Source organism: Tachyglossus aculeatus, chromosome 4, assembly GCF_015852505.1.
Source record: "Tachyglossus aculeatus isolate mTacAcu1 chromosome 4, mTacAcu1.pri, whole genome shotgun sequence".
In the NCBI taxonomy this organism is placed as follows: Eukaryota; Metazoa; Chordata; class Mammalia; order Monotremata; family Tachyglossidae; genus Tachyglossus; species Tachyglossus aculeatus.
This window is the reverse complement of record NC_052069.1, coordinates 128,005,627-128,030,548: the sequence shown is the minus strand read 5'-3', so window position 1 is coordinate 128,030,548 and position 24,922 is coordinate 128,005,627. Positions and strand designations below refer to the sequence as shown.

General features: G+C 44.4%; 1 protein-coding gene across 2 annotated transcripts in view; it reads right to left on the bottom strand.

Moving 5' to 3' along the window:
- Positions 1-24,922, bottom strand: part of TBC1D31 (TBC1 domain family member 31) — a 74,026-nt gene that overhangs the window by 24,510 nt on the left and 24,594 nt on the right. For both annotated transcript variants that reach the window (XM_038744626.1, XM_038744625.1), the window contains exons 6-14: positions 23,935-24,094; positions 22,065-22,265; positions 18,956-19,129; positions 15,948-16,027; positions 15,721-15,867; positions 13,700-13,833; positions 10,820-10,953; positions 5,006-5,185; positions 2,978-3,210 (exon numbers count right to left, since the gene is read on the bottom strand). In XM_038744626.1, coding sequence (XP_038600554.1) covers positions 2,978-3,210; positions 5,006-5,185; positions 10,820-10,953; positions 13,700-13,833; positions 15,721-15,867; positions 15,948-16,027; positions 18,956-19,129; positions 22,065-22,265; positions 23,935-24,094 — 1,443 coding nt within the window. The remainder of the gene's footprint in view (positions 1-2,977; positions 3,211-5,005; positions 5,186-10,819; positions 10,954-13,699; positions 13,834-15,720; positions 15,868-15,947; positions 16,028-18,955; positions 19,130-22,064; positions 22,266-23,934; positions 24,095-24,922) is intronic.

Genomic DNA, 24,922 nt, shown 5'->3' with positions numbered 1-24,922 from the left:
CCGCTCCTCTACCGCTAATCTCCTCGCTGTGCCTCGTTCTTGCCTGTCCCGCCGTCGACCCCCGGCCCATGTCCTCCCCCTGGCCTGGAATGCCCTCCCTCCGCATATCCGCCAAGCTAGCTCTCTTCCTCCCTTCAAAGCCCTACCGAGAGCTTACCTCCTCCAGGAGGCCTTCCCAGACTGAGCCCCCTCTTTCCTCTCCCTCGCCTTACCTCCTTGCGCTCCCCCCAGCACCTGTATATATGTATATATGTTTGTACATATTTATTACTCTATTTATTTTACTGTACATATTTATTCTATTTATTTTATTTTGTTAATGTTTTGTTTTGTTGTCTGTCGACCCATTCTAGACTGTGAGCCCGCTGTTGGGTAGGGACCATCTCTATATGTTGCCAATTTATACTTCCCAAGCGCTAGTACAGTGCTCTGAACACAGTAAGCGCTCAATAAATACGATTGAATGAATGAATGAAAGCCACTTCACTTCTTTGGGCCTCAGTTACCTCATATGAAAAAGGGGAATAAGCCCCATGTGGAACAGGGACTGTGTCCAACCTGATTAGCTTGGATCAACTCCAGTGCTTAGTATGGTGCCTGGTACATAGTAAACACATAACAAATACCATCAAAAAGAAACAAACAAAAAAACCCCCCACTAATCCCCATCAGGATAGGAAGGGCTAGTGATCTCCCGGCCTCTGATCCTTCCTTATCTCAGCTCCATCTGAGAGTTTTGGCCATATTTCCAGGGGCAGGGAAGCAGGCATTTCAAAGAATAATAGTAATAATCAATAACTACTGTGGTATTTGTTAAGCACTGCCAGGCACTATTTGCCAGGCACTGCACTAAGTGCTGGGGTGGATACAAGGAATTAGGGTGGGACACAGTCCCTGTCCCATGAGGGGCTCGCAGTCTAAATCCCCATTTTCCAGATGAGGGAACTGGGGGCACAGGGAAGCTAAATGACTTGCACGAGATCACACAGCAGAGAAGCAGCGGAGATGCAATTAGAACCCAGGTCTTTCTGATTCCCAGGCTGTGCTCCATCATCCACCAGGTCACGTTGCTTCTTCTGTTGAAGCACTTCTCATTATGACTAGTCAGCTGTGGGCCAAGAGAAAAGCGCAAAACCATTCCACCCCTGACCTCTCTGCTGGTCCATGGGGGTCCCTGGATTGTGCCCCCATTTTAAAGGGGAGAAGAAGGTGAGGGAAGCGGGGAAAGGAGATAGCTTACAGTCCTCTAGACTGAAAGCTTGGTGTGGGCAGAGGACGGGTCCACCAACTCTGTTCTACTGTCCAACCTCTCCCAGGTGCTTAGTCCAGTGCTCTGAAAACAATTAAGCACTCAATAAATACCACTGATTGATTACTAATGTCTGTCTCCCCCATGAGACTGAAAGCTTGTTGTGGGCAGGGGACAAGTCTACCAATTCTGTTATAATGGACTCTCTCAGGCACTCAGTCCAATGCTCTGTACACAGTAAGCGTTCAATAAAGACCATGGATTGATGGATTGGAAAAGAAGGGAATACATCTACCAACTCTATTATTTTTACTCTCCCAAGCATTTAATCCAGTGTTCTGCCCATAGTAGTTGCTCAATAAAGGCCACTGATAGATGGACTGGAAAAGCCATTACTTTCCTACAGAAACCTATGAGGGGTTGCCCGATGAAAAATTATTACCGTTTACCTATAGTGGGACCCCAGTGTGGGGCAGGGACTGCTTCTAAACTGATTAGCTTGCCTCTATCCCAATACTTAGTACAGTGCTTGGCATATAGTAAGTGAATAGTGAATACCATTAAAAAAAGGCACATCACTTCTCTGTGCCTTAGGTCCCTCATATGCAAAATGGGGATTAAGACTGTGAGCCCCATGTGGGACAGGAACTGTTTCCAAACAGATTAGCTTGTCTCTACCTCAGTATTTAGTGTAGCGCCTGGCACATGGTAAGTGCTTAACAAATACCATTTTAAAAAGTCACTTTACTTCTTAGTGCCTCAGTTCCTTCGTATGCAAAATGGAGATTAAGACTGTGAGCCCCATGTAGGACAGGGACTGTTTCCAACCCGATTAGATTTTTCTACCTTAAAGATTACTACACGCTTGGCACAGAGTAAGTGCTTAAATACCATAATTATTACTATTATCATTACTCTTTGCTACTCAGCTCATGCAGGGCTCCTCTATCGTAATATATCACCAAAATACTTTATCTAAAACTTTGATTTTTCCATGTCCCTCTAGACTGTAAGCTCCTGATGGGCAGGGAACATGTCTACCACCTCTGTTTCACTAGACTAAGTGCTAAATGCAGTGGTCTGTATCCAGTAACACTTGATCGATCAATCATATTTATTGAGTGCTCACTATGTGCAGAGCCCTGTACTAAGCACTTGTGAGAGTCCAACATAACAGAATTAGAAGACATGTTCCCTGTCCATAATGACCTTATAGTCTCAAGAATGACCTGAGTGTTAAATGTTCCTAGATTTCCAACAAGCTTCTACCCTGAGACCCTTACACTGCTGCTCAGACTGGGTGTAGACACCAGTGCTGACTCAATCAACCAATGGTATTTATTGAGCGCTTACTATATGCAGCACACTGTACTGACTCCTTGGGAGAGCCCAATACAATAGAATTAACTGACCCGTTCCCTGTCCAGAACGAGCTTACAGTCTAGAGGGGGAGATAGACATTAATACGAATAAATAAGTCATTTATAATACATAATTTAGAGATATGTACATAGATTCTGTGGGGTTGGGAAAAATATCAAGTGTCCAAAGGTCACAGATTGAAGTGCATAGATGAATCAGAAGGGACAGCAAGCCAGGGAAAAGAGGGCTTAATTGGGGAATACCATCACTTGCCTGACTGGTGACCTTTCCTCACATTCTATTCACTGTTTAGATTTCCAACTGTCTGACTGTCATGTTTCTCCCCTAATTTCATGAACCCAATACCTCTCTCTCAAGTATTCCATTTCATCATTTCTTATTCTCTCTCGCTCCTGGGTCTGGTAATCCACGATGAACTTGGGATATTTATTAAATACGGGGTACTGTCCTTTGGTCAACGGGACAAAGTCATCTAGCATTCGACGTGGGTGTATATCAGCAGGGGTGACGTCCATGAGACGGTAGGCTTCTCTTAGTAAAGCATTTATATCCAGGTTGTTACGATGATGGAAGAAATACTATAAGGAAAAGGCTCTGTTTAAAACAGTTCTGGTTCACATTAGAATTCACGTTAAATTATGCTATTAAAAAATCTCAAAGATAAAATAAGGCGAAACATAGAATTCACTTAAAATTTTGCTATTAAAAATCTCACAGATAAAATAAGGTCAAAATAGAATTCACTTAAAATTATGTTATTAAAAAAACTCAAAGATAAAATAAGGCAAAACTTCAATGGAGTTTTTCTCTATTACCAGGAAGAAAGCAGTGTGGTCTAGTAGAAAGAGCCAAGCCTTGAGAGTCAGAGGACCCAGGTACTCACCCCAGCTCTGTCTCAGGCCTGCTGTGTGACCTTGGTCAAGTCACTTCACTGCTCTGTGCCTCAGTTCCCTCATATGTAAAATAGGGATTCAATAACTGTTCTTCCTCCTACTTGTGAGCCCTGTGTGGGACAGAGACTATGTCTGACCTGATTATCTTCTATTTTCCCCAGAAGATATACTTCTTGGCACACAGTATGTGCTTAACAAATGCCACGATTATTATGATTATTATTATAATGCACTTAAAATTAAGCTGTTAAAAACACTGAAAGATAAAATAAGGCCAACCTTCAATAGGAATTTTTCTAATAGAATTCATTAGAAATTTGTTCCTTAAAGTGCAAGAATATCTTTTTAATAGTATTTGTGATAAGTGAGGTACAGTTACCTCAGATGTGAGATGAGGTACCTGAGGCTCCGAGAAGTTAGGTGACTTGCCCAAGGCGGCAGCAGACAAATAAGTGGCTTTATTACATGTTTTCATAGAGCAAAACGATTACATATGAATTGCCATGCTCAAGAAAAAGGAGGATTGTTTACAATCCTGGGAAAGAATTTCTTTCCTTACTTCAGAAAGCTAAATCATTTCAGAAAGCCTGAAAAAGAAACAGTCGTTCTTACTCTTAATTTTTTCATCTTAGAAATGCATTTGCCATTAGGGAAAAAATTAGATTTTTTTAAAAGCTCTTAAGTTGTTTTTCATAGACTTTACTTTTTAAAAATGTACTTTCTACTAGCTCGTTGTCTCTTGGTTACAACTTTTTTGGGTCATACTTATGAATGATAATAATAATAATAGAATAATAGGGGTATTTGTTAAGCGCTTACTATTTGCCTGGCACTGTACTAAGTGCTGCGGTAGATTCAAGATAATCAGAATGGACGTAGTCCCTGACTCAAATGAGGCTCACAGCCTTCAATTCCACTTTCCAGATGAGGGAACTGAGGTCCAGAGAAGTGAAGTGACTTGCCCACGGTCCCACAGTGGATGAGCGGTGGCGCTGGAATTAAAACCCAGGTCCTTCTGACTTCAAGCCCAAACTCTGTCCACTACATCACACTTTGGTTAGAGTACAGCAAATTAAAAATATGCTTAACTTGATCAAAAACCCTCTAAAACCCAAATAAAAAAACCTTCTTGTAGCTAATCTAACAAAAAATCCCATCAACCACAAGGCTTCTAGTTATTTCTTTGAGCCATTCGATTCTTTGGCAGTCACCCTTTCTAGCTTTTCAGCCCTCGTGTATGTTATCTTTATGCACGGGTAACAAGCAGATGGCAGAAAAAGAGAAACACTCTTTGGTACATCTGTCAAAGCCAACATGACTCACAGTTAAGACCATGCACAGCATAAACAAATACCCAATTGGAATGGTTGCCTTTTTTTTCTTTTCAATTAACTCTGAACACAAACCCTCTCACCGCTATTTCCAAAAGTTATCATTGTGATGTTCAGGTGTGAAGAAGTTCGAGTCAGAGAAAGCTTACCTCAAAGTCATCTTTTTGAGTACAGTTAAGTAAAGGAGCTCGGGAGCATGTGTTGTAGGCCACAACGGTCATCAGAAGAAAGGACGGATGATTGGAAAACACATTATCAAATACTTTCAGCCATTCTTCTCTTGTTAGAACCTCTGAGAACACAGTTTCTAGAAGAGGCCACGCATATAACTAGAAACCATGAGAGAAGAGTGAATCAATCTATCAGTGCGATTTACTGAGCTCTTATTATGTGCAGAGCACTGTATTAATTGCAGTGTCCTCTCCCAAGCAACAGAATTAGCAGATATGTTCCCTGCCCATAGCTAACTTACAGTCTAGAGAATGGCCTGAGAGGTTTAAAAAAAAAATCATCAATAAATTTCCCTAATTTGAGTTTGAAACTACGGAAAACATTCACATTCCCTCTCATATTCTCTTTCTCTCTTTTTCATGGTATTTGTTAAGCATTTAATACGTGCCTGGCACTGTACAATGCTTACATTCAAGATCATCAGGTCCCACATGGAGCTTACAGTTTTCAACTTATTAAGGTACCATCTTCATTTATTCATTCATTCAATCATATCTGTTGAGTGCTTACTGGGTGCAGAGCACTGTACTGTTTGTGAGAGTTCAATAAACGATAAACAGACACATTCCCTGCCCATAACAGGCTTAGAGTCTAGAGGGCAAGACAGACATTAATAGAAATAAATTACACATATGCACATAAGCTCTGTGGGGCTGGGAGTGGGGGAGAATAAAGGGAGCAAGTCAAGGCAACACAGAAGGGAGTGGGAGATGAGAAAACGGGCTTCGTCAGGGAAAGCCTCTTAGGGGCGATTTGCCTTCAAAAAGGCTCTGATTGGGGAGGCGAGTTATTGTCTGTCAGATTTGAGAAGGAAGGGTGTTCCAGACCAGAGGTAGGACGTGGGCCAGGGGTCGGTGGTGAGACAGGCAAGATCAAGGCACAGTGAGAAGGTTAGAACTAGAGGAGCGAAATGTGCAGGCTGGGTTGTAGTTAGAAGAGCAACAAGGTGAGGTAAGAGGGGGCAAGGTGATGGAGTGCTTTAAAGCCAATGGTGAGAAGTTTCTGCTTGTTGCAGAGGTGGATGGGCAACCACTGGAGTTTCTTGAGGAGTGGGGAAACATGTCCTGAACATTTTTGTAGAAAAAGGATCCATGCAGCAAAGTGAAGTATGGACTGGATTAGGGAGAGACAGGAGGCTGGGAGGTCAGCAATGAGACTGAAACATTAATCAAAGCGGGATAACCTTGGTGTCATCCTCGACTCCGCTCTCTCATTCACCCCTCACATCCAAGCCGTGACCAAAACCTGCCGGTCTCAGCTCCGCAACATTGCCAAGATCCGCCCTTTCCTCTCCATCCAAACTGCAACCCTGCTCATTCAAGCTCTCATCCTATCACGTCTGGACTACTGCACCAGCCTTCTCTCTGATCTCCCATCCTTGTGTCTCTCTCCACTTCAATCCATACTTCATGCTGCTGCCCAGATTATCTTTGTCCAGAAACGCTCTGGGCATATTACTCCCCTCCTCAAAAATCTCCAGTGGCTACCAATCAATCTGCGCATCAGGCAGAAACTCCTCACCCTGGGCTTCAAGGCTGTCCATCACCTCGCCCCCTCCTACCTCACCTCCCTTCTCTCCTTCTACTGCCCAGCCCGCACCCTCCGCTCCTCCACCGCTAATCTCCTCACTGTACCTCGTTCTCGCCTGTCCCGCCATCGACCCCCGGCCCACGTCATCCCCCGGGCCTGGAATGCCCTCCCTCTGCCCCTCCACCAAGCTAGCTCTCTTCCTCCCTTCAAGGCCCTGCTGAGAGCTCACCTCCTCCAGGAGGCCTCCCCCAGACTGAGCCCCTTCCTTCCTCTCCCCCTCGTCCCCCTCTCCATCCCCCCATCTTACCTCCTTCCCTTCCCCACAGCACCTGTATATATGTATATATGGTTGTACATATTTATTACTCTATTTATTTATTTATTTATTTTACTTGTACATTTCTATCCTATTTATCTTATTTTGTTGGTATGTTTGGTTCTGTTCTCTGTCTCCCCCTTTTAGACTGTGAGCCCACTGTTGGGTAGGGACTGTCTCTATGTGTTGCCAATTTGTACTTCCCAAGCGCTTAGTACAGTGCTCTGCACATAGTAAGCGCTCAATAAATACGATTGATTGATTGATTGATTGATTGATAAGTGATTGCATTAATGTGCAGCAGTTTGGATGGAGGGGAAAGGGTGGATTTTAGCGATGTTGTGAAGGTGGAACTGACAGGATTTAGTGATGGATTGAATATGTGGGTTGAATGAGAGAGAGGAGTTGAGAATAACTCCTAGGTTGCATGCTTGAGAGACAGAAAGGACGGTGGTGCCATTACAGTGATGGGAAAGTCAGGGGGAAGACAAGGTTTGGGAGGGAAGATAAGGAGTTCAGATTTGAACATGTTAAGCTTGAAGTGAAAGGAGGACATCAAGGAAGAGATGTCTTGAAGGAAGGAAGAAATGTGAGACTGTGGAGGAGGAGAGAGATCAGGGCTGGAGATGTAGATTTGGGAATCATGAGCATAGAGGTGGTAGTTGAAGCCATCGGAGCAAATGAGTTATCCAAGGGAGTGAGTGTAGCTGGAGAAAAGAAGGGGACCCAGAACTGAAGCTTGAGAGACCCCCCACAATTAGCGGGTGGGAGGCAGAGGAGGCGCCCACAAAGGAGACTGAGAATGGGTGCACAAAGAGACAAGAGGAGAACCAGGATAGGACATTGTCTGTGAAGCCCAGGTTGAATAACGTTTCCAGGAGAAGGGGATGGTTGACAATGCTGAAGGCAGCTGAGAGGTTGACGAGGATTAGGATGCAGGAGAAGCCGTTGGATCTGGCAAGAAGGAGATCATTGGTGACTTTTGAGAGGGCAGTCTCTGTGGAGTGAAGGGGATGATAGCCAGATTGGAGGGGGTCAAGGAGAGAATTGAAGGAGGGGAAATTGAGACAGCAGGTATAAATAACTCACTCAAGAGGTTTCAAGAAGAATGGTAGGAGGGAGATGGGGCGGTAGCTGAAGGAAGCCATGGGGTCAAGGGAGGGTTGTTTTTTTTAGGATGGGGAGACATGGACATGTTTAAAAGCAGTGGGGAAGAAGCAATCCACTGGAGAGTGAATGGTTGAAGATGACTTAGGGAAAGGATAATGGAGGGGGCCAAAGTTTTGAAAATGTGTGAAGGAATGGGGTTCAATGAGCAGGTGGAGGGGGTGGCTTTTGAGAGGAGGCAGATCTTTTCTAGAGATACTGCTGAGAAGGATGGGAATGTTGAAGAGGGGGACGGAAGTGGGAGGGACTGAGGAGGGGCAGGGGCGATTTTAGGAAGCTTACACATGATAGTGTTAATTTTCTTAATAAAGTAGGTATCCAGGTCACTGGGAGCAAGGGAAGAGGGAGACGGGTGGACAGGGGGACTTGAGGAGGGAGCTAAATGCCTGGTACAACCAGCAAGGGCGATGGGCATGGGTGTCATCTCCTCCAAGTGGCCTTCCCCAATTAAGCCCTCTTTTCCCCAGCTACCACTTCCTTCTATGCACTTAGATCTGCGACCTTTGGGCATTTGATATTCACCCAACCCAAGGCCCCAGAGCACTTCTGTACCTACCTTTAAATTATACATTTTAAATTATTTACTTATATTAATGTGTCTCTCCCCCTCTAGACTGTAAGCTTGTTATGAGCAGGGAATCTATATACCAATTCCACTGTATTCCACTCTCCCAGTAATAATAATAATTATGGAATTTGTTAAGCGTTTACTATGGGCCAAGCAGTGTTCTAAGCCCTGGGGTAGATAAAACGTAATAAGGTTGTCTCACATGGGGCTCCCAAGTGCTTAGTACAGTGCTCCACACATAAAAAAAACACTCAATTGATTGATCCTCAGCTGTTATTTAAGTGCTTTCTATTGCCAGGAACTGTACTAAGCGCTGGGGTAGATACAAGGTAATCAGGTTAGACGTAGTCCCTGTCCCACATGCTCACAGTCTTATTCCCCATTTTACAGATGAGGAAACTCAGTCCCAGAGAAGAGAAGTGGCTCGTCTAGGGTCACACAGCAGACAATTGGTGGAGCCGGGATCAGATCCTTCTGACTCCCAAGTAAATAGCTTAACTTCTCTGGGCCTCAGTCAACCTCATTCATAAAATGGGGATCAAGAATGTGAGCCCCGTTTGGGACAGGGACTGTGTCGTACCTAACTGGCTTATTCCCACCCTAGTGCTTAGTTCAGTGCCTGGCACACGTTAAGTGCTTAACAGATACCATGAAAAATAAAAACAAAAGACTAGACTGTGAGCCCCAGGTGGGACATGGACTGTGTCCAACCTGATTACTTTCTATCTACCCCAACACTTGCACATGGTAAGAGCTTAGAGAGAGAGAGAGAGAGAGAGAGAGAGAGAGACAGAGAGACAGAGAGACAGAGACAGAGCAGTCCAGAGGTGAAGGACTTTAAGCAGGGAAAAAGGATGGCAGCTTCAAGTGGAGGGAACAGGAAGCAGGGGCTTCTCGAAAGGCACAAGAAGGGGCTCCTTAGAGCGGTGGAAGAGTCTGTGGAAAGGGGAATGATGGATGGGAAGGAGGAAGAAGAGGGTTCTGGGAAGGCGGGAGAGGAGGCTCCTTAGAGTGGTGGAAGAGGCTGTGGAAAGGGGAGTAATGGACAGGTAGGAGGAAGGAGAGGCCTCTGGGTAGGCAGGAGAGGGGACTCCTTAAAGTAGTGGAAGAGGCTGTAGAAAGGGGAGTGATGAACAGGGAAATGAGTAGACCCCCACTTCCCCAGGGCCATATGTGGTTGTTTTCAAGTTTTTTTTTTAATGCTATTTGTTAAGTGCTTACTATGTTCCAGGCACTGTACTAAGTGCTGGGGTGGACACAAACTCAGTTGGTTGGACACAGTCCATGTACCAAAGGGGGCTCAGTCTTCTCCCCCATTTTACAGATGAGGTACATGAGGCCCAGAGAAATGATTGCCTAAGGTCACCCAGCAGACAAGTGGCAGAGCCAGGATTAGAAGCCAGGTCCTCTGACTCCCAGGCTTGTGCTCTATCCATTACTCTGCACTGGTTTCTCCCATGCATTTTCTCACCTCTGTATCTCCCCAACTATGTACAACTGCAGGCCTTTTCACCTCCATATCTCCTCTACATTCCTCTACTAGTGGTACCTGAGTGTATATTGATGCTTGGATAGGTATATAATAATAATAATAATAATAATAATGATGTTAAGCATTATGTGGCAAGCACTGTACTAAGTTTTTTTTTATGGTATTTGTAAAGTGCTTACCACATGTCAGGCACTATACTAAGCACTGGGGGAGATACAAGTTAATCAGGTTAGACTCAGTCCCAGTTCCATATGGGGCTCACAGTCTATATCACCATTCTACAGATGAGGAAAATGAGGCCCAGAAGTGAAGTGAGTTGCCCAAGGTCACACAGCAGACAAGTGGCAGAGCTGGGATTAGAACCCAAATCTCCTGACGTCCTGGCCCTTGCTCTATCCAATAGGTGATGCTGTTTCCAGGTGCAGTGTGTTTTTCCTATTATCACACATTTAACTTAAGGTTACTCACTCATTATTTTTAGGCTTTCTTCTTAGGTGGGACTTGGATGTTTCCAAACAGAAAAAAAAATCTAGTTTCTAGAACTAGGGTCACAGGTATGGAGAAACAGACAGCATACTCCTTGTGAAATTCATCCTTCGCTCATGTCTGATCTAAAGCTAGTGAGAGTTTAATTCTTGCAAGCACAGCTGCCATTTTACCTGGGAAGTGACATTATATTTCATGAAGTGTTGCAGTAGTTCCTTGTCATGATGTGCCAAAACATTTTCCAGCATACTGAGGATGTTGATAGGAGGATTGGGAAAATATTCAAACCAATGTTGACACCAGTTAACTACATAAGGAGAATAAAAAAAAAGACAAGTAGTTCTAACTACTTTATCATTTCTGACATTTACAAAGTCATCCTCTCCAAAGTAACTAACAGGACTGCTTCACTGTTAGTGTTACATTTCTATCATAAAGCTTTAAAAGAATGTCTATCTCCACCTCTATACTGTAAGCTCGTGGGCAGGTAATGTGCCTGTTATGTCCTCTCCCAAGCACTTAGTACAATGCTCTGCACACAGTAAGCACTCAATAAATATGACTGACTGATTGACTATGACTGACTTGATTAAAGTCTGCATTGAATGGGGGCCACTGATAGTTATCAGCCAATCAATCCATAGTATTTAGTGAGCACTTACTGTATACAGAACACTGTACTAAGTTCTTGGGAGATGACAGACAATCCAACAGAATTGGCAGCCACATTCCCTGCCCACAAGTAGCTTACAGTTATGGGCCCCTTTAGACATGTGGACAGTAAATTTTATCTTGTGCTTCTTTTGTGCTTTCCTAGAAGCTTAGTATAGTGCATCACATCCAGTAGGTCATCCGCTCTCTCGTTCACCCTACACATCCAATCCATCACCAAAACCTGCCGATCTCACCTCCACAACATCTCCAAGATCCGCCCTTTCCTCTCCATCCAAACCGCTACCTTACTGGTTCAATCTCTCATCCCAGCCTGACTGGATTACTGCATCAGCCTCCTCTCTGATCTCCCATCCTCCTGTCTCTCCCAGCTTCAGTCTATACTTCACTCTGCTGCCTGGATTATCTTTGTACAGAAACACTTTGGGCATGTTACTCCCCTCCTCAAAAATCTCCACTGGCTGCCTGTCAACTTACAAATCAAGCAAAAACTCCTTACTTTTGGCTTCAAGGCTATCACCTCGCCCCCTCCTACCTCACCTCCCTTCTCTCCTTCTACAGCCCAGTCTGCATCCTCTGCTCCTCTGCCGCTAACCTACCGCCTCACTGTGCCTCGTTCTCGCCTGTCCCGCCGTTGACCCCCGGGCCCACGGCCGTCCCCTGGCCTGGAATGCCCTCCCTCCACACATCTGCCAAGCTAGCTCTCTTCCTCCCTTCAAAGCCCTACTGAGAGTTAACCTCCTCCAGGAGGTCTTCCCAGACTGAGCCCCCTTTTTCATCTCCCCCTCCCTATCCCCCCACCCTACCTCTTTCCCCTCCCCACAGCACCTGTATGTATGTTTGTACAGATTTATTACTCTATTTATTTTACTTGTACATATTTAACATTCTATTTATTTCGTTAATTATGTGTATATAGCTATAATTCTATTTGTTCTGAGGATTTTTACACCTGTCTACATGTTTTGTTTTATTGTCTGTCTCCCCCTTCTGGACTGTGAGCCTGTTGTTGGGTAGGGACCATCTCTGTATGTTGCTGACTTGTACTTCCCAAGCGCTTAGTACAGTGCTCTGCACACAGTAAGCGTTCAATAAATACGACTGAATGATTGAATTCATTGAATTCAATGAATGAATAACTACAATACAAATTGGGAAGCAGTGTGGCCTAATGGGGGGGCTCTAATTCCGGCTCCACCACTTGTGTGCTGTGTGACCTTGGGCCAGTCACTTTACTTCTCTGGGCCTCAGTTCCCTCCTTCTGTATAATGGGGATTCAATGCCTGTTCTCCCCACTACTTAGACTGGGAGCCTTAGGTGGAACCTGATTAGCTTGTATCAACCCCAGCAGTTAGTACAATGTTTGGTCCATAGTAAGCGCTTAACAAATACCACAATTTTATAACTACTCCTACTCCTACTACCATTACCATTATGTTAATACACCAATCTATTACCAGGAAAAATGTTTGAAACTGTGGACTTTCTTTTACAATATTCATTCAATCGTGTTTATTCAATTGTATTTCTTGAGCGCTTAATGTGTGTACAGCACTGTACTAAGCGCTTGAAAAGTACAATTCAGCAATAGAGACAATCCCTGCCCACACCAGGCTTACAGTCTAGAAATATATATTGTTTCTACAATATACTGTTTCAGTATCTCTCCCGCTAGACTGTGAGCTCCTTGTGGACATGGAACAAAGTTCTGTTGTATTGGACTCTACCAAATATTTAGTACGTGCTCTTGCCCACACAAAGAGCTCAAAAAATACCATGGATTGACTAATTCTAATCTTTTATTAGCACAGAACATTCTCGTTCATCAGAGATTGTGGTGTTGAATAGGGTCGCCTTGTGAAAAACAGCCTAGGCCAGGGAGTCAGAAGACCTGGGTTCTAATCCCAGCTTGGCTATTTACGTGCTGCGTGATCTTGGAAAGGTCACTTAACTTCTCTTTGCCTATATTTCCTCATAAACTGGGGATTCTATACCTAGTCTCTCTTGTCCTATAGACTCTGAGCCCTAAGAGGGATAGGAATTGTGTCTGACCTGATTAACATGAATCTACCCCCACACTTAATACAGTGTCTGGCACACAGTAAGTGCTTAACAAATACTTTTGTAAATCATCAAATTTGCACATAAACTGGCCTGGGGTCGGTTTCTAACAAAAAACAAGAATAAAAAATGAAGCTAGGCCAACAACATTAAAAGTGAGTCAATATAATCCCAAGGACTTGGAATTCCACAGTCAAAACGGTAAAGGGTGCTATTTCTCTACTTAGGTCTGCATCTTTGCCCTTGGAGGAGTAAAAGTCACCAAAATCCACAGATAATCCCCCTGCTTATTTATACATTTAAAAGAAACTGTTGCTTACCTATGAGAGTCGCAACAACTTCAAAACAGACAAGATGGTTGTTTTGGAATAGTTTTACAAATGGGAATGCTAACAGGGGAAGATACGGTGTGTCCCCGAAGATGGAAGACCAGTGGGCTAATGCAGAAAGGGTCCTAGAAATGCAAATGGACAAAAAGAATTTCAAAGAAATGGACAGGCAAAAGTTGCAGCTGCTTTCTCATTCATTCATTCATTCCATCGTATTTACTGAGCGTTTACTGTGTGCAGAGCACTGTACTAAGCGCTTGGGAAGTACAAGTTGGCAACATATAGAGACGGTCCCTACCCAACAAGGGGCTCACAGTCTAGAAGGGGGAGACAGACAACAAAACAATACATGTGGACAGGTGTCAAGTGGTCTCCATATCCCCTTCTGGGGGTTGGTTCTCAGGGGTGACGGTTTGCATTTTGGGGGTTTTTATGGTATTTTTTTTAAGCATTTACTATGTGCCAAGCACTGTTTTAAATGCTGGGGTAGGTAAAAGCTACTTAGGTAGGACATAGTCCCTGTCCCGCATGGGGCTCACAGTCTAAGTGGGAGGGCTCACAGTCTTAATCCCCATTTCACAGATGAGGTAACTGAGGCACGGATATTTATGGTATTTGTTAAGCACTTACTAAGCACTGTACTAATCATTGGGGTAGATACAAGATCATCAGGTTGGACACGGTCCCTATCCCACATGTGGCTCCCAGTCTCCATCTCCCTTTTACTGGGGTTTGGGGACCCCAGTGCCTGCACCCACAATGTCTCTGTGTGGGGGTATGTGGGTTAAGCACCTCTTAGGACTGCTAGAAAAAAACTGGGAAGGCAGTGTGCCCTAATGGATAGAGCATAGGCCTCCGAGTCAGAAGGACCTGGGTTCTAATCTTGGCTCAGCTACTTGTTTGGTGGGTGACCTTGGGCAAGTAAGTCACTTCACTTCTCTATGCCTCAGTGACATCATCTGTACAATGGGTATTAAAACTGTGGGTCCCATGAGGGACATAGACTGTGTATTGTATATTAGACTGTATTACAGAAGCAGCGTGGCTCAGTGGAAAGAGCCTGGGCTTTGGAGTCAGGGGTCATGGGTTTGATTCCCAGCTCTGCCAACTGTCAGCTGTGTGACTTTGGGTAAGTCACTTAACTTCTCTATGCCTCAGTTTCCTCATCTGTAAAATGGGGATTAAGACTGTGAGCCCCCCATGGGACAACCTTGTAACCTCCTCAATGCTTAGAACAGTGCTTTGCACATAGTAAGCACTTATTAAATGCCATTATTATTATTATTATTGTTGTATAATGATTTCATAATGTACAATAATCATATTGTATGGTCATTCTGAATTCCAAATTGGGTTGCTGTTCAGGAAATTTGTAATAGAAGTCTACCCTATGCCTTCTGAAGACATGCACCCTAGATAAAACTGGACAGCAAAGTTTATTATTCCACAGATATAAAGCTTTTCAATAGCTCTTGAACTTGCAGCGTGGCCTAGTGGAAAGGGCACAGGCCTAGGAGTCAGAGGATTTCAGTTCTGATCTCGGCTCCACCATTTATCTGCTGCGTGACTTTGGCCAAGTCACTTCACTTCTCCATGCTTCGGTTACCCCCTGTAAAATGGTGATTAAGAATCTGAGCCCCATGTGGAACAGGGACCCTGTCCAGCCTGATTATCTTGTTTCTACCCCAGAGCTTAGTGCAGTGTCTGGCGCATAGTCGGCGCTTGACAAATACCATTATTATTAATAATAATACTAGTGACAACTGCTTTGGATTTCCAGTTTTCCTTAGGACTAGCCCATCCTGTAATACTAGATCAAAAACAGCCTATACCTTTTCATTCAGTCATTCATTCATATTTATTGAGTGCTTACTGGGTGCACAGCACTATACTAAGCACTTGGGAGAGTGCACTGTAACATTAAACAGACACACTCCCTGCCCACAATGAGCTTACAGTCTAGTGGGCGAGACAGACATTAATATAAATAAATTCTTATAAATGGTACATACCTCTGTAAGACTCTCAGCAGCTTCCTACTTTTGATAGGATATTTTTCCTGAAGATTCAGAAATGCCGAGTGTGACCCCTTATCTATCAGGCTACTGAACGCTGAGTGATTTTCAGGCAGTTGTAGTAGAGCACGCCAAATAAACATCCTACAAGTGAAAATGACTTCTCACTGAGATGGTCCCTTTTGTTAAAGCAAGTCAACCTAAAGGAACGTTTTGATTCTTACCTGTACTTGGTAGGATATTCTCCATATCCTTTCAGTAGGGACTGCAGGCGCTTTTTGCTTAATCCATCTGGAAGTTCATTCTACAAATAGGAAGAGGGTCATTTTTACATATTCTGGGCTTCATTTATGCCAGTGTCCCCTGGTTTGGATTTTCACATGGTACTTTACAAAACTTGAAAGGATTTCCTCGAGCAGCTCTGATCTGAAGTGAGGAATTCTAACGGTTTATCCAGGATAACACCTGGTTCTCCTGGAAGGTGGGGGTGGTATTCTTGAAAAATTCCCTTCAGGAAAACTCACAGTGTCGAACTTATGTCCAAAGCCAAACCTGTGTGCAGAAACCTGTTTCTTCTGACACTGCAACAGACTGTCTCTAAACAGGCTCAAGGGGACAGATAAATGTGTCTGACTTCCCTAATTACGTTCTAGGCAAAATACATACTGACACAACTGCAGAACTGAGCGTATTGGTGAATTTGGGAGCGCTGATTTAATAGGGAAATAACAGGGTCTGGGGAATGTGCCTCAATCTCAGCATTACAACATTTAGAATTAGAATTCCAGGAATCCTAGCTTTTCAATTCTATACAAAAGTGAGCTGGCTTTGAAATACACCCAGTTCTTTCCTAACACATACTACTCATACTACGATACCCTGAGATTAGTGTTCCATGCATCATCATCATCAATCATATTTATTGACTGCTTACTGTGTGCAGAGCACTGTACTAAGCGCTTGGGAAGTACAAGTTGGCAACATATAGAGAGAGTCCCTACCCAATAGTGGGCTCACAGTCTGAAAGGGGGAGACAGAGAACAAAACCAAACATACTAACAAAATAAAATAAATAGATATGTACAACTAAAATAGAGTAATAAATATGTACAAACATATATACATATATACAGGTGCTGTGGGGAAGGGAAGGAGGTAAGATGGGGGGATGGAGGGGGGACGAGGGGGAGAGGAAGGAAGGGGCTCAGTCTGGGAAGGCCTCCTGAAGGAGGTGAGCTCTCAGTAGGGCCTTGAAGGGAGGAAGAGAGCTAGCTTGGCGGATGGGCAGAGGGAGGGCATTCCAGGCCCGGGGGATGATGTGGGCCGGGGGTCGATGGTGGGACAGGCGAGAACGAGGTACGGTGAGGAGATTAGCAGCAGAGGAGCGGAGGGTGCGGGGTGGGCTGGAGGAGGAGAGAAGGGAGGTGAGGTAGGAGGGGGCGAGGTGATGGAGAGCCTTGAAGCCCAGGGTGAGGAGTTTCTGCCTGATGCATGTGCACAGAGAAGCAGTGTGGCTCAGTGGAAAAAGCCTGGGCTTTGGAGTCAGAGGTCATGGGTTCAAATCCCGGCTCTGCCAATTGTCAGCTGTGTGACTTTGGGCAAGTCACAACTTCTCTGTGCCTCAGTTACCTCATCTGTAAAAGGGGGATTAAGACTGTGAGCCCCCCGTGGGACAACCTGATTACCTTGTATCCCCCCAGTGCATAGAACAGTGCTTTGCACATAGTAAGTGCTTAACAAATACATCATCATCGAGTATTTCTTTTGACACCATGTCACACTGTATTCATCATCATCATCATCAATCGTATTTATTGAGCGCTTACTGTGTGCAGAGCACTGTACTAACAGCTTGAGAAGTACAAGTTGGCAACATATAGAGACAGTCCCTACCCAACAGTGGGCTCACAGTCTAAAAGGGGGAGACAGAGAACAAAACCAAACATACTAACAAAATAAAATAAATAGAATAGATATGTACAAGTAAAATAAATAAATAAATAAATAAACAGAGTAATAAATATGTACAAGCATATATACATATATACAGGTGCTGTGGGGAAGGGAAAGAGGTAAGATGGGGGGATGGAGAGGGGGACGAGGGGGAGAGGAAGGAAGGGGCTCAGTCTGGGAAGGCCTCCTGAAGGAGGTGAGCTCTCAGTAGGGCCTTGAAGGGAGGAAGAGAGCTAGCTTGGCGGAGGGGCAGAGGGAGGGCATTCCAGGCCCAGGGGATGATGTGGGCCGGGGGTCGATGGCGGGACAGGCGAGAACGAGTTACGGTGAGGAGATTAGCAGCAGAGGAGCGGAGGGAGCAGGGTGGGCTGTAGAAGGAGAGAAGGGAGGTGAGGTAGGAGGGGGCGAGGTGATGGAGAGCCTTGAAGCCCAGGGTGAGGAGTTTCTGCCTGATGCGCAGATTGATTGGTAGCCACTGGAGATTTTTGAGGAGGGGAGTAATATGCCCAGAGCGTTTCTGGACAAAGATAATCTGGGCAGCAGCATGAAGTATGGATTGAAGTGGGGAGAAACACGAGGATGGGAGATCAGAGAGAAGGCTGATGCAGTAGCCCAGACGGGATAGGATGAGAGCCCAGACGCTCACTACTGAAAGAATATTCTCTACTTCTGCTTTGTGTTCTATCCAAAAGACATAAAGAAGACACGCATTCTGGGAGAACCGACCACAGAGTCAAAGGAGAACTAAAATTTAAGCCCTCCAAAATCAATCAATCAATGCTATTTACTGAGTGCCTTTTTTCATGGTATTTGTTAAGCACTTACTATATACCAGGCATTGTTCCAAGCGCTGGGGTAAATACAAGCAAATCAAGTTGACACAGTCCCTGTCCCACATGAAGCTCACAGTCTTAATCCCTCTTTTACAGATGAGGGAACTGAGGCCCAGGGAAGTGGAGTGACTTGCCCAGGGTCTCCTAGGAGACAAGCAGTGGAGCTGGGATTAGAACCCTGGACTTTCTGACTTCCAGGCCTGTGGTCTATCTGCTAGGCCATGATACTTCTCATTATGTGCAGAGCACTGTACTGAATGCTTGGGAGAGCACAATCCAATAGAATTAGCAGATATGTTCCCTGCCCACAGGGAGCTTACAATCGACAGGCTATCCCTTGATTCTACAATTTCTTCCCCACGATTTCCAGTGGTCAACAGAGAAATCGTTCAGTGACATCTCCAAATTATGAAAGACCGTGATATCAAATTACAATATAGGCTTACCTCTTTATTTTCCAACGATATGTTTGTGTCACTAAGTTTTAATACTCTGTTTTCAGCTTTACTTTCTTTGTATTTCCATGGTCTCCGCACCCTCCCAGAAGACACTTTCATCCTGAGTTGATCTGGTTTATTCAGAGATAAATCTTCAACCACTTTGACCAGAGAGGGCGGTGGCTACAAGAAAAAAATTAAAATACAAGTAAACCAGCTGATGAGAGTTGGTTCTGGGTCCCCTTCTATTCTCCATCTACACCCACTCCCTTGGAGAACTCATTCTCTCACATGGCTTCAACTACTACCTCTATGCAAATGATTCTCAAATTTACATCTCCTGCCCTGATCTCTCTCCTCCTCTGCAGTCTCGTATTTCCTCCTGCTTTTTGGACAGCTCTACTTGGATGCCCCATTAACACTTCCAACTAAGCATGTCCACAAGAAAACCCATATTCCCACTTAAACCCTGTCCTCCCCTAGACTTTCCCATCACTCTAGACAACATAACCATCCTTCCTGATTCACAAGCCCATAATCTTGACATTATTCTCACCTCACCTCTCTTCAACTTGCGTATTCAGTCTGTCGCCAAATCTTGGGAGTCCCACTATCACAACAGCTCTAGAATCCACCTCTTTCTCTCCATCCAAACTGCTACTCTGCTAATCCAAACATTTATTTCCCGCCCTGACTACACTATCAAACTTTTTCTCCTCCTCCACATCAGGCTGAGGGTGGGGCAAATAGTGTGCAAAGGTCACAGATCCAAATGTATAGACGATGCAGAGGGGAGAGGGAGCTGTAAAATGGGGGCTTAATGGGGGAAGATCTTGGAGGAGATGGGAACTTAATATGGCTTTGAAGGTGGGGAGAGTGGTGCTCTGGCAATATATGAGGTAGAGGGAGTTCTAGGCTTGGGGGGAGGATGCGGGAAAGGGGCCGGCAGTGAGACAGATGTGATCAGAGCACAGTGAGTAAGTTGGCGCTAGAGGAGCCAAGTTTGTGGGCTGGAATAAGACATCAGTGAAGTAAGGTAGGAGGCGGGGCAAAGTGATTGAGGGCATAAAAGTCAACGGTAAGGAGTTTATTTGATACAGAAATGGATGGGCAACCACTGCTGGTTCTTGAGGAGTGGGGAGACATGGACTCAACTTTTGGTAGAAAAATGATCTGGGCAGCAGAGTGAAGTATGGACTGGAGTGGGGAGGTCAGTGATGAGCCAGAAGGAGTAGTCAAGATGGAATAAGATAAGGGCTTGGATCAGTGAGGTAATGGTTTGGATGGAGAGGATAGGGTAGATTTTAGCAATGTTGTGAATGTTGAAACGACAGGATTTGGTGATGGACTGAATAACTGGTTTGAAAGAGAGAGATGAGTCAAGGACAACACCAAGGGTACAGTACTGTTAGACATGGAGGGTAGTGGTATTGTTCACAGTAATGGAAAAGATGCGGGTTTGGGTGGGAAGGTGAGGGGTTCTGTTTTGGACACATTAAGTTGGAGGTGAGGGAAGGACATCCAAACAGAGATGTCCTGAAGGCAGGAGGAAGTACGAGACTGCAGAAAAGGATAGAGGTCAGGACTGGAGAGGTAGATTTGGGAAATCATCCGCATGGAGGTGGTAGTTGAAGCCATGGGAGGGACATCCTCCCGCCTTTGCCCTCCCCAGTCCATACTTCACTCTTTAGCCCAGACAGTATTTCTGGAAAAAGTTCAGTCCACATCTTCTCAGTCCTCAAAAACCTCCAAAGGTTGCCCTTTAACCTCTGCTTCAAACAGAAACTCCTTACCATCGTCTTTAAGGCTCTCAATCAGCTCTTCCCCTCCTACTTGACCTCGCTGATTTCCTACTACAACCCAACCTGCACCCTGGGCTCTCTAATGGCAACTAAATATACTTGGATCTCACCAATCTTGTCACCAACCCCTTGCCCACATTCTCCTCCTGGCCAGAAACTCCCTCCCTGATCCAAAATAATGCCACTCTCCTCACCTTCAAGGTCACCTTAAAAATCACATTTTCTCCAAGAGGCCTTCCCTGATTAAGCCCTCATTTCCTCTGTTCGCTCTCCCTTCTACATTACCCATGCACTTGTACCTGAATGCTCAAGCACCTGATATTCACCCCAGCCCCACAACACTTGTATACATATCCTCAGATTCGGCCATTTCCCGTCTTTGTAACTGATTTTCATCTGTCTACCCCTGTAGATTATAAGCTCATTATGGGCAGGGATCATGTCTATCAGCTCTATCATGAATATCAGCTCTACTGCACTGCACTCTCCCAAACAACCACAGTGTTCACTCAATCACATTTACTGAGCGCATACGGTGTGCAAAGCGCTGTACTAAGTAAGCGCTAGGGAGGGTACACTATAACAATAAACAGACATACCACTAAATGATATAAGACGAAGATGCAATTCAGTGTTATACTATTCGTCTTAGTAAAGGCTTCCCTTCAGATTGGATGACCCTAAAACCATTTCCTATACTTTTTTTAGTGGTATTAATATGTGCCAGGCTCTGTATTAAGTGCTAGAGTTAACTAGCAAAGAATCAACCCTCCCTTGATTCCAGCAGAATTACTCTTCCCCCTCATGACTAAAAGCTTGTTGCGGGCAAGGTACATGACTGCCAACTCTGTTATACTGGACTCTCCCAAATGCTTAGTCCAGTGCCCTGCACACAGTAAGCTCTCAATTAATACCATCAACTGTTTAACTGTAGACGGTCCCTGTAGACTGTAAACTCACTGTGGGCAGGGAACAAATCTACCAGTGCTGTGACTTTGGAAAAGTCACTTCACTTCTATGTGCCTCAGTTCCATCATCCATAAAATTGGGATGAAGACTGTGAGCTCCATGTAAGAGCTGTGTTCAACCTGGTTAGTTTTGTATCCCCCTTAGTGCTAAGTAGAGTGCCTGGCACCTAGTAAAGTGTTTAACAAACAGCATAAAAACAAAACACAAAATCCTCATATCAAGTAGTGAATGGGATCCAATGAGACTTTTTTTTTCCCTCCGCTCTTTTCTGGCTATCACTCCCCACATTTGGACTGATACCAGCTTTTTTCAGATCAGTCTCAGTACAGGTTTCCTTGACAGCGTACCTTGTTTACTTCTTGGGTCAGAGCCTGGACACTGTAGATATTCAGGCTCCCATTGTCCATCACGGCTGCGATATACCGTCCGTTTGGACTAATTGATGATGAGGTGATACCCTCATCGTGGCTTCCGATATCAAAGAGAAGTTTGCAGGTCTGAATATTGATAAACCTCTTGATGCCATCTTGACTCAGCACCCCCAGAACCTAAGAACAGAGAAAGATATTCAATCATTCATTCAATCGTATTTATTGAGCGCTTACTGTGTGCAGAGCACTGTAATAAGCACTTGGGAAGTACAAGTTGGCAACATATAGAGACGGTCCCTACCCAACAGTGGGCTCACTGTCTAGAAGGGGGAGACAGAGAACAAAACAAAACATATTAACAAAATAAAATAAATAGAATAAATATGTACAAATAAAATAGAGTAATAAATACGTACAAACATATATACATATATACAGGTGCTCTGGGAAGGAGGTAAGGCTGGGGGGATGGGGAGGGGGAGTAGGGAGAGAGGGAGCTCAGTCTGGGAAGGCCTCCTGGAGGAGGTGAGATAGTCCTGATGAAAGTCCTCAGGGCCCGATAAAACATTCCATGGGAATGTCGTTTGGATAGGGATCTAGGAGACGAGCATTAGGCTTGGGTTTCAGAAGTCAGACAGAAAACTAAGACTCCACAAATCCAGCACAGCGCTTAGTGGACAGGACGCTTGTTGTGGGTAGGGAATGTGTCCGCCAACTCTGTAATTCTGTTATATTGTACTTCTCCCAAGAGCTCAGTATAGTGTTCTGAACACAGTAAGCGCTCAGAAGATACCACTGACTGATTGACATGAAGTGAGCCTCAAGGAATGGACACAGGGTAAGTTCATTGTGGGCAGGGAATGTGGCTGCTAACTCTGTTGTACTGGACTCTCCCAAGCGCTTAGTATAGTGTTCTTGCTGTGGGCAGTGAATGTGTCTGTTTATTGTTATACCGTACTATCCCAAACGCTCAGCGTGGTGCTTTGCACACAGTAAGCACTCAATAAATATGACAATGAATGAATGGAAGTAAGTGCTCAATAAACACCAGTGATTGACTATAGAATATCCCTCTGGACTGAAAACTCATTGTAGGTAGGGAACGTGGCTACTAATTCTACTGTATTGGATTCTCCCAAGCATTTATTACAATGCTCTGCACTCAGTAAGGGCTTAATAAATACCAGTGATTGATTGACCGTAAACCGTCTCTTGGGACTGTAAACTCGTCATTGGCAAGGAACATGGCTGCTAATTCTGCTGTATCGCACATTCCCAAGTGCTTAATCCAGTGATCTGCACATAGTAAGCGCTCAATAAATACCAGTAATAACTTGCCCTTTGGGGAGTGGAGGGAGGACAAAAATCAGTGCAGAAAGGAAAAAAAAATTTCTAATGTCTACGCCAGCAGTTTTCCCCAATCCCAAGGCGAGCAACCTTTTGGGAGTAGGAACTCCCAGAGGACAGGGGATACATCTACCAAAATCATTGTATTGTCCTCTCCCAAATGCAGCCCTCTGCACTCAGTAAGCGTTCAATAAATACTGGATAGAGCCTGGACCTGGGAGTCAGAAGGGCCTGGGTTCCAATCACGGCTCCATCACTTGTCTACTGTGTGACTTTGGGCACGTCATTTCACTTCTTCGGGCCTCAGTTCCCTCACCTGGAAAATGGGGATTGAAATTGTGGCCCATGTGGGACATGGACTGTGTCCAACCTAATTAGCTTGTATCTTCCTCAGTGCTTAGTATGGTGCCAGGCACATAGTAATCGCAAAAGAAATACATTAAAAGAAACTTTATAAAATAAAGATGAAATTTTTGACTCCTATGATTGTGGCACTGACCTGATTAGAACCAGCATCAAAATTATCAGGAAGAAATTCCAGATTTCGAACGGCTCGAACTTTTGTTGGCATCTGGATGATTCTTAGCAGATGTTTAGTCTCCAGACACCACAAATGAAGGTGATTTGATTTACCTCCAGCAACAAGAATCCGACCATCTCTGCCCCGGCCAAAAAGATAACAAATTCCTGCTATTAAGTGTATCTTTTAAAAATGTTTAAAGTACATAGTTCACCTGACATAATAATAGTTCTAACAATAATAATGATGACAATAATAATAATGATAGTATGTTGACAACTACAAGCACTGTACTAACCGCTGGGGTAAATACAAAATAATCAGGCCCCACATGGGGCTCACAGTCTAAGTAAGAAGGAGAACAGTTATTGAATCCCTGTTTCGATGGTGAGGGCACTGAGGCACGGAGAAATACAATAACTTGCCCTAGGTCACACTGCAGACAAACAGTGGAGCCAGGATTAGATCCCTGTTAACCAATTGAGTATTTCAGTGATAATGAAACTTGACGGCAGTCTAGGTATTTTTTATTTAAATTTAGAACACCTAAAGTGTAGATAATTTAGCCCAAAGCAGAGAGGCAGAGTTGCCTAGTGTAAAGAACACAGGCTCGGAAGGCAGAAGGACCTGGGTTCTAATCTCAGCTCTGTCAACTACTTGCTGTATGACCTTAGGCAAATCACTTCACTTCTCTGTGCCTCAGTTTCCTCAGCTGTAAAATGGGGAATTAAATCTGTTTTCCCTCCTACTTACACTGCAAGCCTCATACGGGACAGGGACTGTGTCTGACCTAATTCACTTATACCTACCCCAATGGTTAGAACAGTTGTAAGCTCGTTATGGGCAGGGAATGTGCCTGCTAATTCTGTTGTATCGGACTTTCCCAACAGCTTAGTATGGTGCTCTCCACATAGTAAGTGCTCAATAAATCTTTAAATGCCGTTGAGTCGTTTCCAACCCACAGCGA